The sequence below is a fragment of the Pelophylax lessonae genome, assembly GCF_965119305.1.
Source record: "Pelophylax lessonae genome assembly, chromosome: 4".
NCBI lineage: Eukaryota > Metazoa > Chordata > Amphibia > Anura > Ranidae > Pelophylax > Pelophylax lessonae.
The window spans coordinates 395,560,971-395,580,210 of NC_138771.1; the positions used below are offsets into that span (position 1 = coordinate 395,560,971).

At 50.4% G+C, this 19,240-nt stretch overlaps 1 protein-coding gene across 1 annotated transcript in view; it reads left to right on the forward strand.

Annotated features, from left to right (window-relative positions):
• Positions 1-19,240, forward strand: part of HSPA9 (heat shock protein family A (Hsp70) member 9) — a gene marked incomplete at its 3' end in the record, with an annotated part of 663,406 nt that overhangs the window by 64,307 nt on the left and 579,859 nt on the right. The window contains exon 2 of the mRNA XM_082253601.1: positions 9,159-9,217. Within this exon, the coding sequence (XP_082109727.1) occupies positions 9,159-9,217 (59 nt within the window). The remainder of the gene's footprint in view (positions 1-9,158; positions 9,218-19,240) is intronic.

A 19,240-nucleotide genomic window follows, 5' to 3' on the forward strand; every position in this document is an offset into this window, starting at 1 on the left:
CGCCCGTTGTGGACAGTGGTTACCACGGATGCCAGCCTGTCGGGCTGGGTTGGAGTCCTGGGCAACCTGTCTGCCCAGGGCACTTGTTCGGAGGAGGAGTCCTCCCTTCCGATCAATGTGCTGGAATTGAGAGCGATCAAACTCTCTCTTCCAGTGGTCGGAACCGTCCTGTTCGGGTACAGACGGACAATGCTACCGTGGTGGCTTGCATCAACCACCAAGGGGGTACCAGGAGTGCCCGGGAGGTGACCAACATTTTAGCTTGGGCCGAGACTCATGTCCCTGCGATTTCAGCAGTTCACATTCCGGGTGTGGAGAATTGGCAGGCCGACTATCTGAGCCGCCAGACCCTGGACCAGGGGGAATGGTCCCTGCATCGGGAGGTCTTCCAAATGCTGTGTGCGAAGTGGGGATCCCCGGACGTGGATCTGTTCGCATCTCGGCTAAACCACAAGGTGGAAAGGTTCGTGGCAAGAGCGCGCGATCCTCTGGCAGATGCCTCGGATGCGTTGGTGGCCCCTTGGCATCAGTATCGTCTGATGTATGCCTTTCCTCCGATTCAGTTGTCCAGGTTCCTCCGCAGGTTAGTCTCGGAGCCACACCTGGTGATTCTGGTGGCGCCGGACTGGCCACGCCGGTCTTGGTACGCCAACGTTGTTCACCTGGCAGTGGCGCCTCCGTGGCGGCTGCCAATGCGGGAAGATCTACTGTCTCGGGGTCTGATCTTCCATCCTGCTTTAGTCACTGGCTTTAACGGCCTGGCTGTTGAGACCCAGGTCCTGAGGTCATCCCTACCCTAGTCAAGGCTAGGAAAACCTCTTCTGGTAAAATCTATTACCGTACCTGGAAGGCTTATTTCGCCTGGTGTGAGTCCAGGGGGTTCTCCCCTCGTTCATACTCGGTTTCGAGAGGGTTGGCTTTCCTCCAGTCGGGGGTGGACCAGCGCCTGGCGCTGGCCACGATCAAGGGCCAGGTGTCCGCACTGGCTATTCTTTTCCAACGCCCTGTGGCGTCTCATTCCCTGGATCGCACCTTCATTTAAGGTGTGCGACATTTGGCTCCTCCCAGGATGGAGCCCTTACCTCCATGGGACTTGAACTTGGTTCTGGCCGTGTTACAGCGTGCTCCCTTAGACAGCAGAGGCAACGATATCTCCCGGATGTTTTCAAAGAAGGTTGCCTTTTTGGTGGCGATCACTTCGGCTTGCAGGGTGTCGGAACTGGCAGCGTTATCTTGCCGTTCTCCGTACTTGGTGATTCACAAGGATAAGGTGGTCTTGCGGCCACATCCCTCCTTTCTTCCTAAGGTGGTCTCTGAGTTCCACATTAATGAGGACATTGTCTTGCCTTCGCTTTGTACGAAGCCTAAGCATTCTAAGGAGGTTGCTCTGCATTCCTTGGATGTTGTCAGGGCGATCAGGGTTTACCGGTCGTCTACGGAATCCTTTCGGAAGACTGATTCCCTCTTTGTCCTTCCTGAGGGACCTCTGAAGGGCATGGCTGCGTCTGCAGCGACTATTGCCAAATGAATCAGACAGACCATTGAACAGGCTTATGCTTTGAAGGAACGGGTTCCACCCTTCCCTGTTAAGGCGCACTCTACCAGATCTGTGAGTGCGTCCTGGGCCTATTGGCATCGTGCCTCGGTGGCCCAGGTGTGCAAGGCTGCGACTTGGTCGTCGGTGCACACTTTTTCCAAATTCTACAAGGTAGATGTTCTGGCATCAGCTGATGCCTCCTTTGGCCGCAAAGTTCTCAGTGCGGCAGTGCCATGAAGGACCCTTGTTTTTTTATGGGTCCCTGGCTGTTTGTGTTTTTCTTTCCTGGGCTGTTGCTCCTCTTGAGCATTGTTTTCTGTTGCCCAGAAGGTTCTCTTACTATGTGTGTGTAAGGTTCCTTTCTCTGATGTGGGTACTGCGTTGCCTTTTTCTACGGTTGCGTCTCCCACCCCTCATGTCTACACTGCTTTGGGACATCCCAATAGTGATGACTTGGGGGAGGCGGCGACTGTCGGAGGACGTAAGAGAAAACGGAATTTCTCTTACGTCCTCCGACAGTCGCCACCTCCTCTAAGTCATCACTGTTGGGTATTGTCTTCCTATCCGCAGGAATAGCTAGGCATATAGACTAAAGCTGGCCATACACTATACAATTTTCTTATTCAATTTCCTTTAGTTTTACCTTAAACTATGTAGTGCAAGGGCCTGCCAGATTGCATACACATTGAAAGTGTTTAGGTTTGACCCTATATCACATGGTTTTGGTAAATCTAAAGCAAAGTTGAACAAAAAAATTGTATAGTGTATGGCCAGCCTTAATCCAAAGACAAAAGGCATTAGCATATACACACCCATGGGGACTGTCCTATCTGGTCAATACCCCCCCTGCATCACCACTCCCAACTCAGTTTTAATCTGCCTAGCGTCAGGAATAGTCAGGCTTCCTTGTGCTGGGGCTTCAGTCTCAGCCTTCCTAATCTTTTTATTTGATTTTCTTTGGAAATGTCAGTTTTTTCTTTTACTAGCTGTTTATTTTGTCAGCTTCTAGTGTTAGTCTTCTCTTTGTATGAAGATGGATCATGCGGTGCTGGGATTCGGACTGGCCGCCCTGGTTCTCCAGAGCAAAAGGGTCAGATGGACCCCCAGCCCGCCATCGAGCGTTCAGCTATGGTTCGCCCTGGCATTACGAACGACCCATCCCTGTTCGCTACAGGGATGCAGCCGTGAGGTGGCTACCTCACAGGACTCGTCTGGGGTGCTGCAGCGTCATGTCCCTGGCTCACGGCACTCCCTGTCCGATGAGGACAGAGGTTTTCCATGCATGGAGGCTCCCCACGCCATCTGGTACAGGTAAGTACTTTTCTGTGTGAGGTCTCTGTTTGGGGTGGCAGTCTGTGTTGCTGTGTGTCCCCCATGTCTGTGCCTGTGTGACTCCCTGTGCAATCCCTGCGGGGATCGCTTGTGCAGATCTGTATGTTGCCTTGGAGTCCCTGTGTCACCTAGGTGCATTGTTGGGGGTGCAGACGGTTGTGCTTGTGCGGCGACCGCAGCGGCAAATTTTCACACGGTCTGCCATCTTTACTATGGGCACACATGTATTGCTCCTCTGCATGTCATTTTGGTGCCAGCCGCCGCCATTTTGTGGGCGGTGGAACGATCGGTCCGGCCGCATGTCGACACCCATTTTGGCGTAGCCTCCAATGCATCCCTATGGGGCAGCCATTTTCCCCGGGGTCTGGCATATTGTCCAGCCCTCTCCAGCAGCACTTCCTTTCCATCAGCAGCAAGGACACTGGTAGCAACGCTCTCCGGGCTCTGCAGGTTATCACTCTCAATTTCCCTCTGTATATCGCTTCTGGCTCAGTTTCTTTTCTCCTTTGGGGGTCTTTCGTCACTGTAGCAGTAGCGGTGGGCTGCACACACCGCAGCGTTCTTAAAGGGGACAGTACACTGTTTTTGCACTGTAGTTTGTTCTGATAACTTGAGCCATGGATTCTCAGGAAACCACAGTTCTCCTGTGGCTCCGCTGCGACCCGATCTGACTGCTGTAGTAGCGACTTTGGTGGCAAATATGGAAATGCTGATGTCTGAACGGGCTGCGAGAAAGAGGCCCAGGTTGTCTCTCTCTTCTGATTCAGATGGGGATATGGCTGCTGCTGCTGCGAGCATGCCCTTTTCAGGGTCCCGCTCATCCTTAGACTCCCCAGGGTCTGAGGGGGAGGCTGAAATGGAGGGTGTTGATACATCCTCCCCGGGTCACCTGAAGAACGGGTGACCATGGATGAATTAATTGTTTCTGTTAAAGAAACTTTGCATTTAGAGGATGAGCCCTGTCCTCCGGGCGTTGTGTCCTCATTTGGGACGCACAGGACCCGCAAGTCTGCGCAGGTTTTTCCCTGCCCAGCGGAATTCCATTACACTGTTAATGAAATGTGGCGCACGTTAAAAATGTCCATTCCTGGTACCTAGTCGGTTCAAATTGCTTTATCCCTTTGCGCCGGCTACAGAATCACGATGGTGTGTGCCTCCACAGGTAGATCACACTGTGGCCGTGTTGAACAAGACTACCTTGGTTCCGACTGAGGATACCTCGGTTTTCCGGGATCCCACAGACCAGCGGTTGGAGTCTCTAGCTCGCCATTCCTATACGGTGGCGGGTTCGTTGCTCAAACCCGTTTTTGCGTCCGTTCTGTCGGCTCAGGCGGTGGCTGATTGGACTAAGATGCTTAGGTGCAATCTCGTGTCTGATGGTGTTCCGCCTGCCCGGCTGGAAATGGTGGATCAGATCCACCAAGGAGTCATGTATTTGTGTGATGCAGCCTTGAATGAGGCCCCCTTAGTGGCTCGCCCCTCTGGTGTCGCGGTGCCTAACCGGCGACTGATATGGCTGAAGAGCTGGTCGGCTGACCAGTCCTCACGGAAAATAGTTACTGATTTTCCATATGCTGGTTCTCGCCTTTTTGGCGAGGCATTGGATGTTCTGGTGAAAGGCGTCACGGGGGGCAAGAGCACCTTGCTGCCCCAGAACCCGAAGAACAAGTCCTTTCGTGGCAAGCGGGGTTCTGCGCCTAGATCCAATCAGGGGTCCTTTCGTACCTTTCGGAACCAATCCAAGGGTAAGCCCTTCAAGGCCCAGGGCAGCCAGAAGAAGCCCTGGGAGGGCAAGCAGGAGTCGGGCAATGCCGGCTCGGCGGGTCAATCCGACTCTGCCTAAAGGGGCGCCCTCACCCATTTCAGGTCTGGGGGAACACTTGCGCGGTTTCCTCCAACCTTAGCTGCTCCGGATATCGGACAGGTGGGTTCAGGAAATCATTCGATCATGATGCGTGATCGAATTCCTTTCCCGGCCGGCGGGCAGATTCTTTCTCTCGAAGCTACGCTTGCCTCCTGGGCGTCGGCAGGACCTGCATCAAGCGGTGTAGGACCTTCTTGCTCAGGGGGTGATTGTCCCGGTACCTCATCGGGACAGGTTTTGGGGATTTCGTTCCAATCTGTTCGTGGTGCCCAGGAAGGGGGGCAAAGTGCGTCCTATTGCCTATTTGGGAATGATTCTGGACTCTGCTCAGGCAAAGGTGTTCTTGCCGGAGGACAAGCTCCGGACTTTGCGGGACGAGCTCGGGTCCCTCAGGGACAACCCGTCCTCGTCACTCAGGACCTGTATGCGGGGCCTGGGGTTGATGGTTTCGGCCTTCGAGGCGATACCCTTTGCTCAGTTCCACACGCGGGCTCTCCAGACGGAGATCCTGGCCAGGTGGGACAGACTGCCTCAGTCCTTGGATCTGGAGGTGCCCTTGAGTCATCAGACCAGATTGGCTCTTCTGTGGTGGCTCCAGTCCCCGTCGGTGGCGGAAGGCAAGTCCTTCCGTCCGTTGGTGTGGACCGTGGTTGCCATGGACGCCAGCCTGTCGGGCTGGGGTGGAGTCCTGGGCAACCTGTGTGCCCAGGGCACTTGGTCGAAGGAGGAGTCCTCCCTCCCGATGAATGTGCTGGAGTTACGAGCGATCAAACTGTCTCTTCCAGTGGTCGGACCGTCTCCGGGGCCTGCCTGTCCGCGTACAGACGGACAATGCTACCGCGGTGGCTTACATCAACCACCAGGGGGGCACCAGGAGTGCTCGAGCGGCCCAGGAGGTGACCGACATTCTGTCTTGGGCCAAGACTCATGTCCCGGCTATCTCTGCTGTTCACATTCCGGGTGTGGAAAATTGTCAGGCCGACTATCTGAGCTGCCAGGCCCTGGACCAGGGGGAATGGTCCTTACACCCGGAGGTCTTTCAGGAAGATCTCCTGTCTCAAGGTCCGATCTTCCATCCTGCTTTACAGTCGCTGGCCTTAACGGCCTGGCTGTTGAGACCTGGGACTTGAGGGACAAGGGTCTCTCCCCAGAGGTTATCCCTACCTTAATCAAGGCTAGGAAATCCTCCTCTGGTAAGATCTATTACCGTACCTGGAAAGCTTATTTTGCCTGGTGTGAGTCCAGGGGGTTCTCCCCTCGTTCTTACTCGGTGTCGAGAGTGTTGGCTTTCCTCCAGTCTGGAGTGGATCAGCGCCTGGCGCTGGCCACGATAAAGCGCCAGGTGTCTGCACTGGCTGTCCTTTTCCGACGCCTTGTGGCGTCTCATTCCTTGGTTCGCACCTTCATTCAAGGTGTGCGACATTTGGCTCCTCCCAGCAAGGAGCCTTTACCTCCATGGGACTTGAACTTGGTTCTGTTCGCGTTACAGCGTACTCCCTTTGAAAACATCAGGGAGATATCGTTGCCTCTGCTGTCGAAAAAGGTTGCTTTTCTGGTGGCGATCACTTCGGCTCGCAGGGTGTCGGAGCTGGCGGCATTGTCTAGCCGCTCCCCTTGATAATTCACAAGGATAAGGTGGTTTTGCGACCACCCCCATCCTTCCTTTCCAAGGTGATCTCTGACTTTCACCTTAATGAGGACATTGTCCTGCCTTCGCTTTGTACGAAGCCTAAACATCCAAAGGAGATTGCCTTGCATTCCTTGGATGTTGTCAGGGCGATCAGGGTTTACCTGTCATCTACGGAATCCTTTTCGGAAGACGGATTCCCTCTTTGTCCTTCCTGAGGGATCTCGGAAGGGCATGGCTGCGTCCGCAGCAACTATTGCCAAATGGATCAGACAGACCATTGAGCAGGCTTACGCCTTGCAGGAACGGGTTCCGCCCTTCCCTGTTGAGGTGCACTCTACCAGGTCTTTGAGTTCATCCTGGGCCTATTGGCGTTGGGCCTCGGTGGCCCAGATGTGCAAGGCGGCGACTTGGTCGTCGGTGCACACTTTTTCCAAGTTCTACAAAGTAGACGTTCTGGCATCAGCTGATGCTTCTTTTGGCCGCAAAGTTCTCAGTGCGGCAGTGCCATGATGGACCCTTTAATTTTTTTATCTGGGTCCCTGGCTGGTGGCATTAGCTTTCCTGGGCTGTTGCTCCTGTTGAGCATTGTTTTTTTTGGTTGCCCAGTTGGTTCTCTTACAGTGCATGTTAGATTCCTTTCTCTGATGTGGTTACTGCGTTGCCTTTTCTACGGTTGCGTCTCCCACCCCTCATGTCTATACTGCTTTGGGACATCCCAATAGTGATGACTTGGAGGAGGCGGCGACTGTCGGAGGACGTAAGAGAAAACTGAATTTTTGTAAAATCTTACCTGTAAAATTCCTTTCTCGGAGTCCTCCGACAGTTGCCGCCCCGCCCCTCTTTTGGGGTTCTTATTACCTACTGCTATGCTACCAAACTGAGTTGGGAGTGGTGATGCAGGGGGGGTATTGACCAGATGGGACAGCCCCCATGGGTGTGTATATGCTAATGCCTTTTGTCTTTGGACTAAGTCTATATGCCTAGCTATTCCTGCGGATAGGAAGACAATACCCAACAGTAATGACTTAGAGGAGGCGGCGACTGTCGGAGGACTCAGACAAAGGAATTTTACAGGTAAGATTTTACAAAAATTCTGTTTTTTTTTTTTTCTTTTTTTTTTTTTTTTTCTCTCCCTGGGCTGTCAGTTTTTTCAGGCAGACCTGATTGGACCCTTCAGTATCCTCTATTGAGCTGCGGATGTCCGCTGAAAACCCCTACCATCCGATCCTGTCCGCTAAAAACAGACGGATGGTGGTCCTATTTTCTGTCTGGCAGATCGAATCAGATGGCATCGGAGGAAAATGGACAGGCAGTCAATTTCCATCCGATTGCCCCATTGAGGAGAGCGGGACTGTCAGTGTTTGCTCTGCATAGAGCGGACAAGACCTATCCTCCACCTGCTCAGCTTACCAGAGAAATCCCTGCTGAGCAAGGGGATTCTGCTTAGCGGAGGTGCCCCTATGAAAGGGGCCTAAGGTGGCATGAGTTACTCGGGCTCTGGATCTCTTATCGCTCCCACCTTGATGCACTGTCCCTCCCTAGTGAGCCACTGCCTATTATACCATCCAGCCAAGTACACACAGGCCGAATGCCAGGCAACATAAGCATTTGGCCGGTGTATGGCAGCCGGTCCATTCGGCATGCTCAAATTTGTCAAGCCCTGCCATAATGGGTATAGCTTCAGCCCCGAGACATAACCAAAATATTTTAGTTTGGATCAGAGGCAAGTATAAGTACTACAAATTTAATGTATGCATATACACAGTGACTCAAGTGAGCTCCAACCTACCTTGGAGACATCTGCCAGATTCATAGCTGCTGTCATGGCAGAATCAGACTGCATGGTGTAGCATTACTGACCCGATGAAGTCTGCTGTAATAGTCTTTGGAAGATCCAGGTCATCTTTCTCCTGGTCCCATGCACAGTGGTTCACCTTGCAGACATGCACCACCTAACTCGAAATAATGGGGGGACTCCAGATGCCTCTCCGCTCCAACCTTGCGAATACCTGGGGAGGTGGAGTATGAACCTGCTTCAGTCGTGCAGATCTCCCTACAAAAGATTTGGGGATGTCAGTAGCCATGACCTTTCCATACCAATCGGCAACATACATCGGAGGTTCCGCAAACCACGAGGACTTTAAGCCTGATCAAATGTGAATAAGGGAGTGCTCCACTAGAGCCTCTGTGCCCATGGGATAGTTCTCCTTTGGTTGAAAGGGATCCTTGGGGAAAACCAAGAAGTTGATTGGGAAGGAAGGTCCCAGATATGGAACCCCTCTAAGTCCTCTGTCCCTTAAATCATGGGGGAGCATATACTAGGATGCCTTTGCCACTAGCATGACGGCCTGAAGAAAAAAACATATCATTTCAATGTTCCTGTTAGGTAGGAAATACAAATGCTGAGGATACTTGGTGACTGTGCTCCAACCACACTTTTTTTTTTTTTTTTTTATATTATATTGTGGAGGGGTTTTCTGTTTTAGGTAGGCGGAGCACCTCTCATGCAGTCCTGAAAGATGAATTGGAAAATTTGTGTTCAGGATTTGTTTTAGTGAAGTTAGTGTCCAGTTTTTTTAGACTGCAGGGACAGCCGTTAAAACTTTACAAAGGTTCTTTTTCCACACTGTCTTTTGGGTCTTTAACATTTCAAAGCTGAAGTTTTTTTTGTACCTGGGTGACAATTTTGTGCCATTGTCTGAAACTGTATAAAAACTTTAAATGTTTCCTTTTGTGTGTGGTTGGTGTTTTATTTTTTGTGGTTTCCTAATTTTCCCTTATTTTCTCATCTTTAGGGCTGCTTCAATGGTCTCAACCAAGAGGTTTTAAAAGGAGCATTTAAGCGAAGCTATGCGTAAGTTTTTATTTCTTACATTAAGGAATAGGCTTAGTAAGGCGTTCATAAAGGATTTAAACATTGTATTTTTCAAACCCTTAAAGATCATCGGTCATGAGAAAAAAGGCTTGTTCCTGACTTTTCCGTCTGAATATTTTAAAGCTTGGCCTTATGCTGGCCCTTTTTTCTTTAACCACTTAAGCCCCGGAGGATTTTCCTGCTAAAAGACCAGGGGGTATTTTGCGATTCGGCACTGCGTGACTTTAATGGACAATTGCGCGGTCGTGCGACGCTGTACCTAAACGAATTTAACGTCCTTTTTTTCCCACAAACAGAGCTTTCTTTTGGTGGTATTTGATCACCTGTGCAATTTTTTTGATCACGCGCTATAAACAAAAAAAGAGCGACAATTTTGCAAAAATAACAATATTTTTCCCCTTTTTGTTATATGAAATTCCCCAAAAAAAAATGTAAAAATCAAAATTTTTTAACATTTTTGGCCAATTTGTTTTATCCTACCTATGTTTGGTAAAAAAAATCGCAAAAAGCGTATTTTGATTGGTTTGCGCAAAAGTTATCGCGTTTACTAACAAAGGGAAAGATTTTTGTCATTTTTGTTGTTTTTTTTTTAACGCGTAATGGCGGCGATCTGCGGTTTTTTTTTTTGCGGTACTGCGACATTGCGGCGGACAGATCGGACCCTTGACTGACATTTTTGACACTTTTGGGGTTACCAGTGACATTACTACAGTAATCAGTGCTATACATATGCACTGTTACTGTAAAAATACACTGGCAGTGAAGGGGTTAACTTTATTTGGGAGGGAGGGGCTGTGTGTGTCCCTAGGGGCGTGATTCTTACTGTGATTGGCTGTGGCTCTAGCTGTAAGGACACTGATCAACGGATCTACATACTAGATCCGTGTAATCAGTGTCTTTACAGCGAGGAGAATGACAGGTGGCTTGTTTACACAAGCTGCCTGACATTCTCCCTCTTCCCCCGACGATCGCCGAGTGGCCGGCGGACATCGGGTCCGCTGGTCACACGCGCGGGGGGGTGCGTGACCGCGCCTCTGCGGGCGCGCGCTCGCTCCCCAGACCCTCCCAGGCTAGTGACGTTAATTAACGTCACTCTGCCTGGCAGGGGCTGACCGCCGCAGTAAATCTACTTGCGGCGGTCGGCAAGCAGTTAATACCTTGAGTCACCATACTAGAATCAATATGTGGTTGAGAACTGGCAGTTTTCTTTTTATGATTTTGCTTACTTAATCAAGGTAAAGTATTTGAAGGAGATATACAACCAAAGTCTGTTTGGTTGTACATCTCTTATGGATCACAGGAGTGCAGTTCGTTCTGCACTCCTGTGACCTGTTTTTAGCAGAGAGCGAGCAGGCTGAAGTCTTCTGTCTGCTGACATCACTGAAGTCGGTCTAGGCACCGTGTCCTCACGGCAGTGGGGATGCACAAGGTGGCTGGACAGACATCCACCTCCAGCCCTTTAGCGAGCTGCTGAGAGCGAGGAGGGGGCAGAGCAGAGAAAGCAGCTCTCTGCTCAGGGAGCTGTTGGCAGTGTTTGATCTCTTGATTTTCAGTGTAGAGGCACTGGGGGACAGTTGCGGCAATGGACCACTGCTGCATCCACATCCACCTAGGTACCGTAAGTATAAATGGGGGGGGGGGGATGAATGGAAAGCTTTTACTTTTAAGCCTGTGGGTCAGCATAAAATCCTGGAAAATTACATTTTTAGGAAAGATAACCTGATATTTTTTAAAGATTTACTTCAAGCTAAAAAGTTTGCATCATGAGCAAACTTGTAAATGGAGGCTAAATTGAGATGTACAGTAAATGATGAAGGGGGGGGGGGATAAAAGTTTATGCTGAGGCACTTTGCAAATGTTTGTCAAATACCTTTTAGGAGCATTTAGAAATCATTTGTAGTTTGCATTTGTAGTATCTGTTCAAGTGGAACTTTAGTAAGAAAATGAAGTCCTTCTAGATCACTTCAGGCTGGCCCCTTTGCCGGTATAGCTATGTAAAACATTAAAAATAAGTGTCTACTGTTCAAAATCTGGTGATACTGTCTCGTCCTGCTCCTGCACATGCTCAGTTGCTATCCATTTTTAGGCATTGCTGGATTTGAAGAGGCTGATCTGCTGACAGCCTTAAAGCTGAATTAAACCTTCATATCCTTTACAGCCACCAGATCTTATTCTGTTTGATCTGCAACTGCCATGGTACTGCACCAGAGATCCGTTATGACACTAGTCATTTAATGGGTTGACTGAGGACACAAGAAAATGTGACAGCAGTCCGGGCATTTCAGGAATGTAACTGTTTTTTGAAACCAATAAATCAATAGGTTTACTTCTGTTTTAGGATTTACTGCTTGAGCAAAATGGCAGCCTCCAGCAAGAAGAAACGGGATCAATGCTGGAGGCAATTTACAGCACGCACTACAGCATCATTATTGAAATGTGTGTGTGTGTGTATGTATATGTGTGTTGACTGTAAGTTCCTTGCTAAAAAAACAAACCTTATTTTTTATCAAGTTGTTATGGGTAACGTTCCCGCTTTAACTTGTGTTGGATAAGCTTTGCAACATTGACACCTGACAAACTGTTGCAAGATCAAAATTAAAGGGAATCGGTGCAAATGTGCTGTGTATTGGACCATTTGCTGTTTTTACTGGTTCCTGTCCGCACTATAGCCAAGAGATGGCTACAGCAAGGCTCTCCAATCTTGTGAGGATGGCCTCCCATGTGCATTGGGTGTACTGTGACTGCTTTTGTCCTTTTGGACACAGCTGATCGCAGTAAAGAGCCACACTCAAAGTGCCAAACACTCTCTAGTTTTAGGAAATCAACCCCAGGGAGTACATTGTTTACACAATGTAGTGGTGGAGATCTACCTAAGCTGGGGGGACTACCAGGGGGAAGTCGAAGATCACCAGGCACAGTGTCGCCTCCTCACACCTGATTTAAACCTTGATTTGCCGTACTAACTAGTCGCAATCATGTGCATTGCACAACAATCATGGGTTTACATTGGGTGGTGAGGAGGCAGTTTACGGTCTCCCCACCACCTGTCGCACACTTTGATTGCTTTTCAAAGGAGCAGCCATGCCTGTTGAAATTTTGAAAGAGCCCTTAGTTCTATTTGGCAGCAGCACCCCTAGGGTTCGTTCACGCGTAAATTTGGGGAGTGGAAAAATGCACCTACAAAGACTACCAATTCAAAAAATGTGTAAATTTACTGGACATAATATATCAATATTTTATCAATGTGGCACAGAAACCCTCCACTCCCACCCACTCGGAGAGGGATAGAGATTGGAGAAATATAGATTTCTCTTTCGTTCACTGACTGACACAGCTTCATGTCTTCTAGACCTTTGGGCTTAAGCTGTTCTTAAGATTAAGTGGAAACATTTTTGGTTATACCCCTAAGGCAGTCCCAGGGGGTATACCATCACTTCCTGCTATAGGACTCCAGGGTTTTTTTATTTTTGGTTACACTCCTGAGGTAGTCCCAGGGGGTGTACCATCACTTCCTGCTCTAGGACTCCAGGTTTTTTTTTATTTTTGGTTACACCCCTGAGGCAGTCCCAGGGGGTATACCATCGCTTCCTGCTATAAGACTCCATTTTTTTTTTCTGCCTAGTCAGGAGTAAGGACCTGGCTCTCTACCAGGATCTGCGGTCCTGGCATTTTCTCTTGGCAGACGCAGCCGCTTCATAACTTCCTCTCAAATGGGTAATGCGCCACCTACAGAAGTAGACTAGGCAGTGAAACTATTTGGAAAACTTTTCACTAGACACACCTTTATGGGCTGTCCCCTCAGACATTACCCAAGACACATCCAGCTTACTAATCGGTTTCTTGCTGCCTAGTGTTCGGAGTAGGACCTAGGTTTCCCTGCTGGGGGACTCCGGTCTTTATTTTCTTTGAGAAATGTTATTTTTCTTTACTCACTATCGCTAGCTAGTGTCAGGGGGGGGCCTCCTGGTGAACTACAAGTGACAGCCGGGCTGAGGTTTCGCACTGGATAATCTAGATCCTTATGGTCTCCCAGCCTGGCCAACGAGCGTGCGCAGGTTGTGGTCCGCCCAGGCCTCGCCACGACGGATGGGGACAAGTCTGCAAACTTGAGTTTCTCTTGCGTATTCCCACAGTCGCCGCCCATTCACAGTCTTCACTTGTAGGGTATTGACTTCATCTCCACAGGAGTTTCTAGGCATAAGACTTGTAAAAGAATCTACATAGTCACCCATGGGGGCTGTCCTAGTCCAATACCCCCCTGCAATAGCCATCCCAATTCAGTTTGTCTTCTGCCTAGCTTCAGGAGTGGATAGGCTTCCCTGTGCTTAGGCTACAGTCTCAGCCTTTCTCTTTTTCTTTTATGCTTTATTTTCAAAAGATGTCATTTTTTCTTTACATTGCTAGCTGTTTATTTAATCAGCACTAGTTAGTGGATCTTCGGATGAAGACGGCGTTTGCGGAGCTGGGAATCGGACTGACCATCCTGGTTCTCCAGGACAGAGGGTCAGATGGAATCCCTGCCCGCCATCGAGCGTTTCGCAGACTATGTGTTCGCCCCAGCCTTGCAAACGACCCATCCCTATCCATCAGGGATGCAGCCTTGTGAGGTGGCTACCTCACTGGACACAGCATAGGTTCGTCCGTGCGCTACTAGTGTCCTGCGTTTTGGCTGGCGGAACTCCCCTGCCAACTGAGGGTGGGCGGTTTCCCACTTGATATGAGGCACCCCAAGCCATCGGGTACAGGTAAGTACATTCTGTGTGGGGGCCTCCGTCTGGGGTCGGCAGTCCTGTGTGTCTGTGGTGTCCCCTGTGTCTGTGCGTTTTGGGCTCCCTGGTCCTGGTCCCTGCGGGGGTTTTTATTCTCACAGCAGTGCTGTGTGGGGTTTTGGGGGTCCCTCTCCTAATGTCACTTTAGGGTGCTTGGGGATGCAGACGCATGTGGCGACCGCTGCGGGGTTAAAAACCGCCGGTCCGCCATTTTTAGTATGCTAATTTTTAGTGTGCTATGTAGTGTATTGCTACATGCTATGCAGTTTATTTTGCGCCTTACGGCGCCATCTTGTGTGTGGCAAACGATCGTTCAGAGCACATGTCGGCGGCCATCTTGCCGAAGCCTCCCATTAGTTTCTATAGGCATCCATTTCCCCTTGGCCTGCAGCCTAGTTCAGCCTCCGGCACTGACATCACTTCTTTCTCACAGAGCCGACCGAAGGAGCTGGTAACACACTGTGGGGTTCTGTCCTGCTGTTCCTTTCCTATCCTGCCTTGTGCAATCTTCCTGGTCAGTTTTTGTCCCTGCGGTGGGTCTGTGTCTGTCGCGATAGCGGTGTGCTGTGGGAGTATGCAGCGCTCTTAAAGGGCCAAAAAAAAATAATAATTTTTTATTTGTTATGGAATCCCAGGACAGCATATTCCCTCCAGCCTTGGTGGGGGATTCAGGGTCCTCTGAATCCTCTAACCAGACTAATTTGGCGACTATTGTGGCAACTTTGGTGTCAAAAATGGATGTGCTGATGTCTGAACGTGCTGCTAGGAAAAGGCCTAGGATTTCCTTTTCTTCGGATTCTGAGTGTGACATGGTTGCTGTAGGTAGCGTGGCCCTTTTTGGGGTCTCGCTCTTCTCAGGACCCGCAAGAGTCTGAGGGGGAGGCGGAGGTCGCAGGGGTGGATGACTCCCCCCCCCCCCCCCCCCGTGTTGCCCGAGGAATGCGCAGCTATGGATGAGTTGATCCTAGCAGTGAAGGGAACACTACATTTGGAGGATGAGCCCACTCCTCCGGGCGTTGGGGCCTCTTTTAGTACACACAGGACCCGCAAGACGGCGCAGGTTTTTCCTTGCCCCGCAGAGTTTCACCATGAAGTGAATGAGCTATGGCGTAATTTAAAACACACCTTCATGGTGCCTAAGAAGTTTCAACTTCTCTACCCTTTTGCGGCTACTACGGCTGCGCGCTGGTGTGTGCCTCCTCAAGTGGATCACACGGTGGCCAGGTTGAACAAGGCTACCCTGCTCTCCGCCGAGGACTCCCCGGTGTTTAGGGATCCTACTGATAGGAGACTGGAGTCTCTTGCCCGACATTCCTACATGGTGGCGGGTTCCATGCTCAAACCTATTTTTGCCTCTGTAATGGTGGCTCAGGCTGTGGCGGATTGGACCAAGGTGCTCAAACGCACCCTCGTGGCCGACTCTGCCCCTCCCACTACAGTGGAGATGGTGGATCAGATTTATCGTGGGGTCATGTATTTGTGCGATGCGGCTCTTAATGAGGCCCCTTTGGCGATCCGCCTGTCCAGTGTCGCTGTGGTTAACCGTCGCTTAATCTGGTTGAAATGCTGGTCGGCTTACCAAAAATCCAGAAAGACGGTGACTGACATCCCCCTATGCGGGGTCTCTCCTTTTTGGAGAATCCTTGGACGAAGTGGTTAAAGGAGTCACAGGGGGTAAGAGCACTTTGCTGCCCCAGAATCCTAAGGGCAAGTTTTTCCGCGGTAAGCGGGGCACATCCTTTAAACCTGCTCAAGGGTCCTTTCGTGCCTCTAAGGCGCAAAACAAGGGTAAACCCTTCAAGGGCCAAGGTAGTCAGAAGAAGCCCTGGTTTGGCAAGCAAAAATCTGGCCAGGCTGGTGCGGTGGCTCAGTCCGCCTCTGCCTGAAGGGGCGCGCTCACCCGTTACAGGGGTGGGGGGACGTTTGCGCGGTTTCCTATAACCTTGGCTTCTCTGAATCACGGTCAGGTGGGTTCAAGAAATCATTCGGTCAGGGTACAAGATCGAATTTCTTTCACGGCCGGCAGACAGATTCTTTCCCTCAAATCTTCATTTGACCCCAGGGCGGTTACAGGACCTACATCAGGCGGTGCAGGATCTTCTCGCTCAGGGGGTGATTGTCCTGGTGCCTAATCGGGACAGGTTTCGGGGTTTTTATTTGAATCAGTTCACTGTGCCCAGAAAGGAGGGCAAAGTTCGTCCGATTCTGGATTTACAAGTGCTGAACCGCGCGTTCGAAAGTTCCGTCATGGAATCACTCCGCTCGGTGGTGGCCTCCCTGAATCCGGGGGAGTTCCTGGCCTCTATAGACCTGAAGGATGCGTATCTACACATCCCCATTTTCGAGGGTCATCAGAGGTACCTCCGATTCGCTATCGCGGAGGAACATTACCAGTTTGTGGCGTTACCTTTCAGTCTCGCTTCGGCTCCAAGGGTCTTTCCCAAAGTCTTGGCGCCTGTTCTGGGCCTGTTGCGGGCACAGGGCATTGCGGTCTTGGGATATCTGGACGATCTCCTGTTAAGATAGAGTGCCAGTCAGAGCCTGCTGCGCGATCTGTCCACTACGGTCCAGACGCTTCAGGAGTTTGGTTGGACAATCAACATTCAGAAGTCGACCTTGTCGCCTTCGGTTCGTCTCCCATATCTGGGAATGGTTCTGGACTCTGCTCTAGCAAAGGTGTTCTTACCGGAGGACAAGCTCCAGACCCTGCAGAACGAGGTCAGTTCCCTCGGGGACAACAAATCCTAGTCACTCAGGACCTGTATGCGGTCCCTGGGGTTAATGGTGTCGGCCTTCGAGGAGATACCGTTTGCACAATTTCACACACGCTCTCTTCAAGCGGAAATCCTCGCCAGGTGGGACAGGCTACCTCAGTCTTTGGACCGGATAGTGTCTGAGTCGCCAAACCAGGATGGATCTCTTGTGGTGGCTTCATTCCCCGGCTATGTCAGACGGAAAATCCTTCCAGCCAATTCTGTGGATGGTAATCACCACGGATGCCAGCCTGTCGGGCTGGGGTGGCGTTCTGGGCAACCTGTCTGCCCAGGGCACTTGGTCGGAGGAGGAATCCTCCCTTCCGATAAACATATTGGAATTGAGAGCGATCAGGCTGTGCCTGCTCCATTGGTCGGATCGTCTTCAGGGCCGTCCTGTACGGGTGAAGACGGACAATGCCACTGCGGTGGCTTACATCAACCACCAAGGGGGCACCAGGAGTGCCCAGGAAGTGACCAGTATTCTGTCTTGGGCCGAGACTCATGTCCCGGCGATATCGGCGGTTCACATTCCAGGTGTGGAGAATTGGCAGGCCGACTATCTGAGCCGCCAGACCCTGGACCAGAGGGAATGGTCCCTACACCCGGAGGTTTTTCAGATGCTATGTCCGAAGTGGGGATCCCCAGATGTGGATCTGTTCGCGTCTCTGCTAAACCACAAGGTGGAAAGGTTTGTGGAAAGGACGCGCGATCCTCTGGCAGACGCCTCGGATGTGTATAAAGAAAAAGTGCGCTGGATAAGTAGGTGAAAAAAGCAGCAACCTTAGAGCCAATAGGTGATATGAAATGAAAAAAGAAAATCAGGTGCGCTAAATTCACATGTCACACATCAAAACTTGGGTGTGTCACTATAGTAAGTAACCAACCAACCTCTGCAGTGTGTACCTTGGTTGATGTGCACTAAGAGGGTGTATGGTATTACCAGAAACCCTGGTGCTGACAAATAAAAGGTGATGGATGAAGTAATGATTTTCAGTGTGATAATAACAACATAATCAAATGGTGCTTCACAAATAATGCAAAATAAAGTCCAAAACTTCAGTGTGAACCACCTAAAGTGTATATACACCCCTGGGGGGTACACAAGTCCCAAAATCCCACACAAATAATACAGTCCACAGACGTGTATTGGATAAAACTGTGAAGGTGCAATGGTTCCACCACCTGGATAGGGATTGGCCTCTTACCATATGAAAGAGGTCAAGGGCGGATAATTAACCCAGTAGTGTCCTAGGGGTCCCGGGGGTCACCTTGGGATGTGCAGACAAAATTGGCCTCTTACCAGATCGCTCCAAGTATGGGCAAGTTGTCTCACTTTTCGTATTATGTCCCAATCCCGGTCCTCTATCTTCCTGGGGGTTCTCGCTATTATCCCGGATGGAGGCTTCAGCTTGTGGCTCATGAAAATAAATTAGACCATAGTGCAGTACCTTGGGTGGTTTTATTAACAAAAGTAGATGCACTTACATTTAGACGGTCATCTCAAATCACAAAAAGAACCAATTCCAATAATAGAGGCCGAGACCACCTGCAGTGCGGTCCGGCAACCAACGATGACGGCGCGGCGCTCCTCTCTGACGCGTTTCCACTCAATAGTCGTCTACGGAGATAGGAGTATGCCTGCACCGTCATCTTCCGCCCTTAAAAAGCCAATGTGTGACGCACTTCCGGTGCCCGCAGTATCCTCCTTCCTGTGCGCGCACAGGAAGTGACCTCACACAAAAAGTCCGTCCCGATACTTCCTGTTATGGAAAATAAACATCCGGGTCAAAGTCCGTGACGCTACCATAATCAGCACGATCGCCACCCATATAATGGGGACCGATCCGGCCGCCACAGGAAGTCGGGATCTGGGCTGACTAGTACTATACAGATGAAGGTCATATATGAAATGCCCAATACAATTCCATACGGTATAAAATAAAAAGCCGCAATGCTTCTCAGCTAATTCCAGCCATTATACAATAAAAAATATAAAATATAAAAATATTGAAATGTAAAACCCTGCCATCAATATAGGTAGGTGAATGGTGTCGGCCTTCGAGGCGATACCGTTTGCACAATTTCACACACGCTCTCTTCAAGCGGAAATCCTCGCCAGGTGGGACAGGCTACCTCAGTCTTTGGACTGGATAGTGTCTCTGAGTCGCCAAACCAGGATGGATCTCTTGTGGTGGCTTCATTCCCCGGCTATGTCAGACGGAAAATCCTTCCAGCCAATTCTGTGGATGGTAATCACCACGGATGCCAGCCTGTCGGGCTGGGGTGGCGTTCTGGGCAACCTGTCTGCCCAGGGCACTTGGTCGGGGGAGGAATCCTCCCTTCCGATAAACATATTGGAATTGAGAGCGATCAGGCTGTGCCTGCTCCATTGGTCGGATCGTCTTCAGGGCCGTCCTGTACGGGTGAAGACGGACAATGCCACTGCGGTGGCTTACATCAACCACCAAGGGGGCACC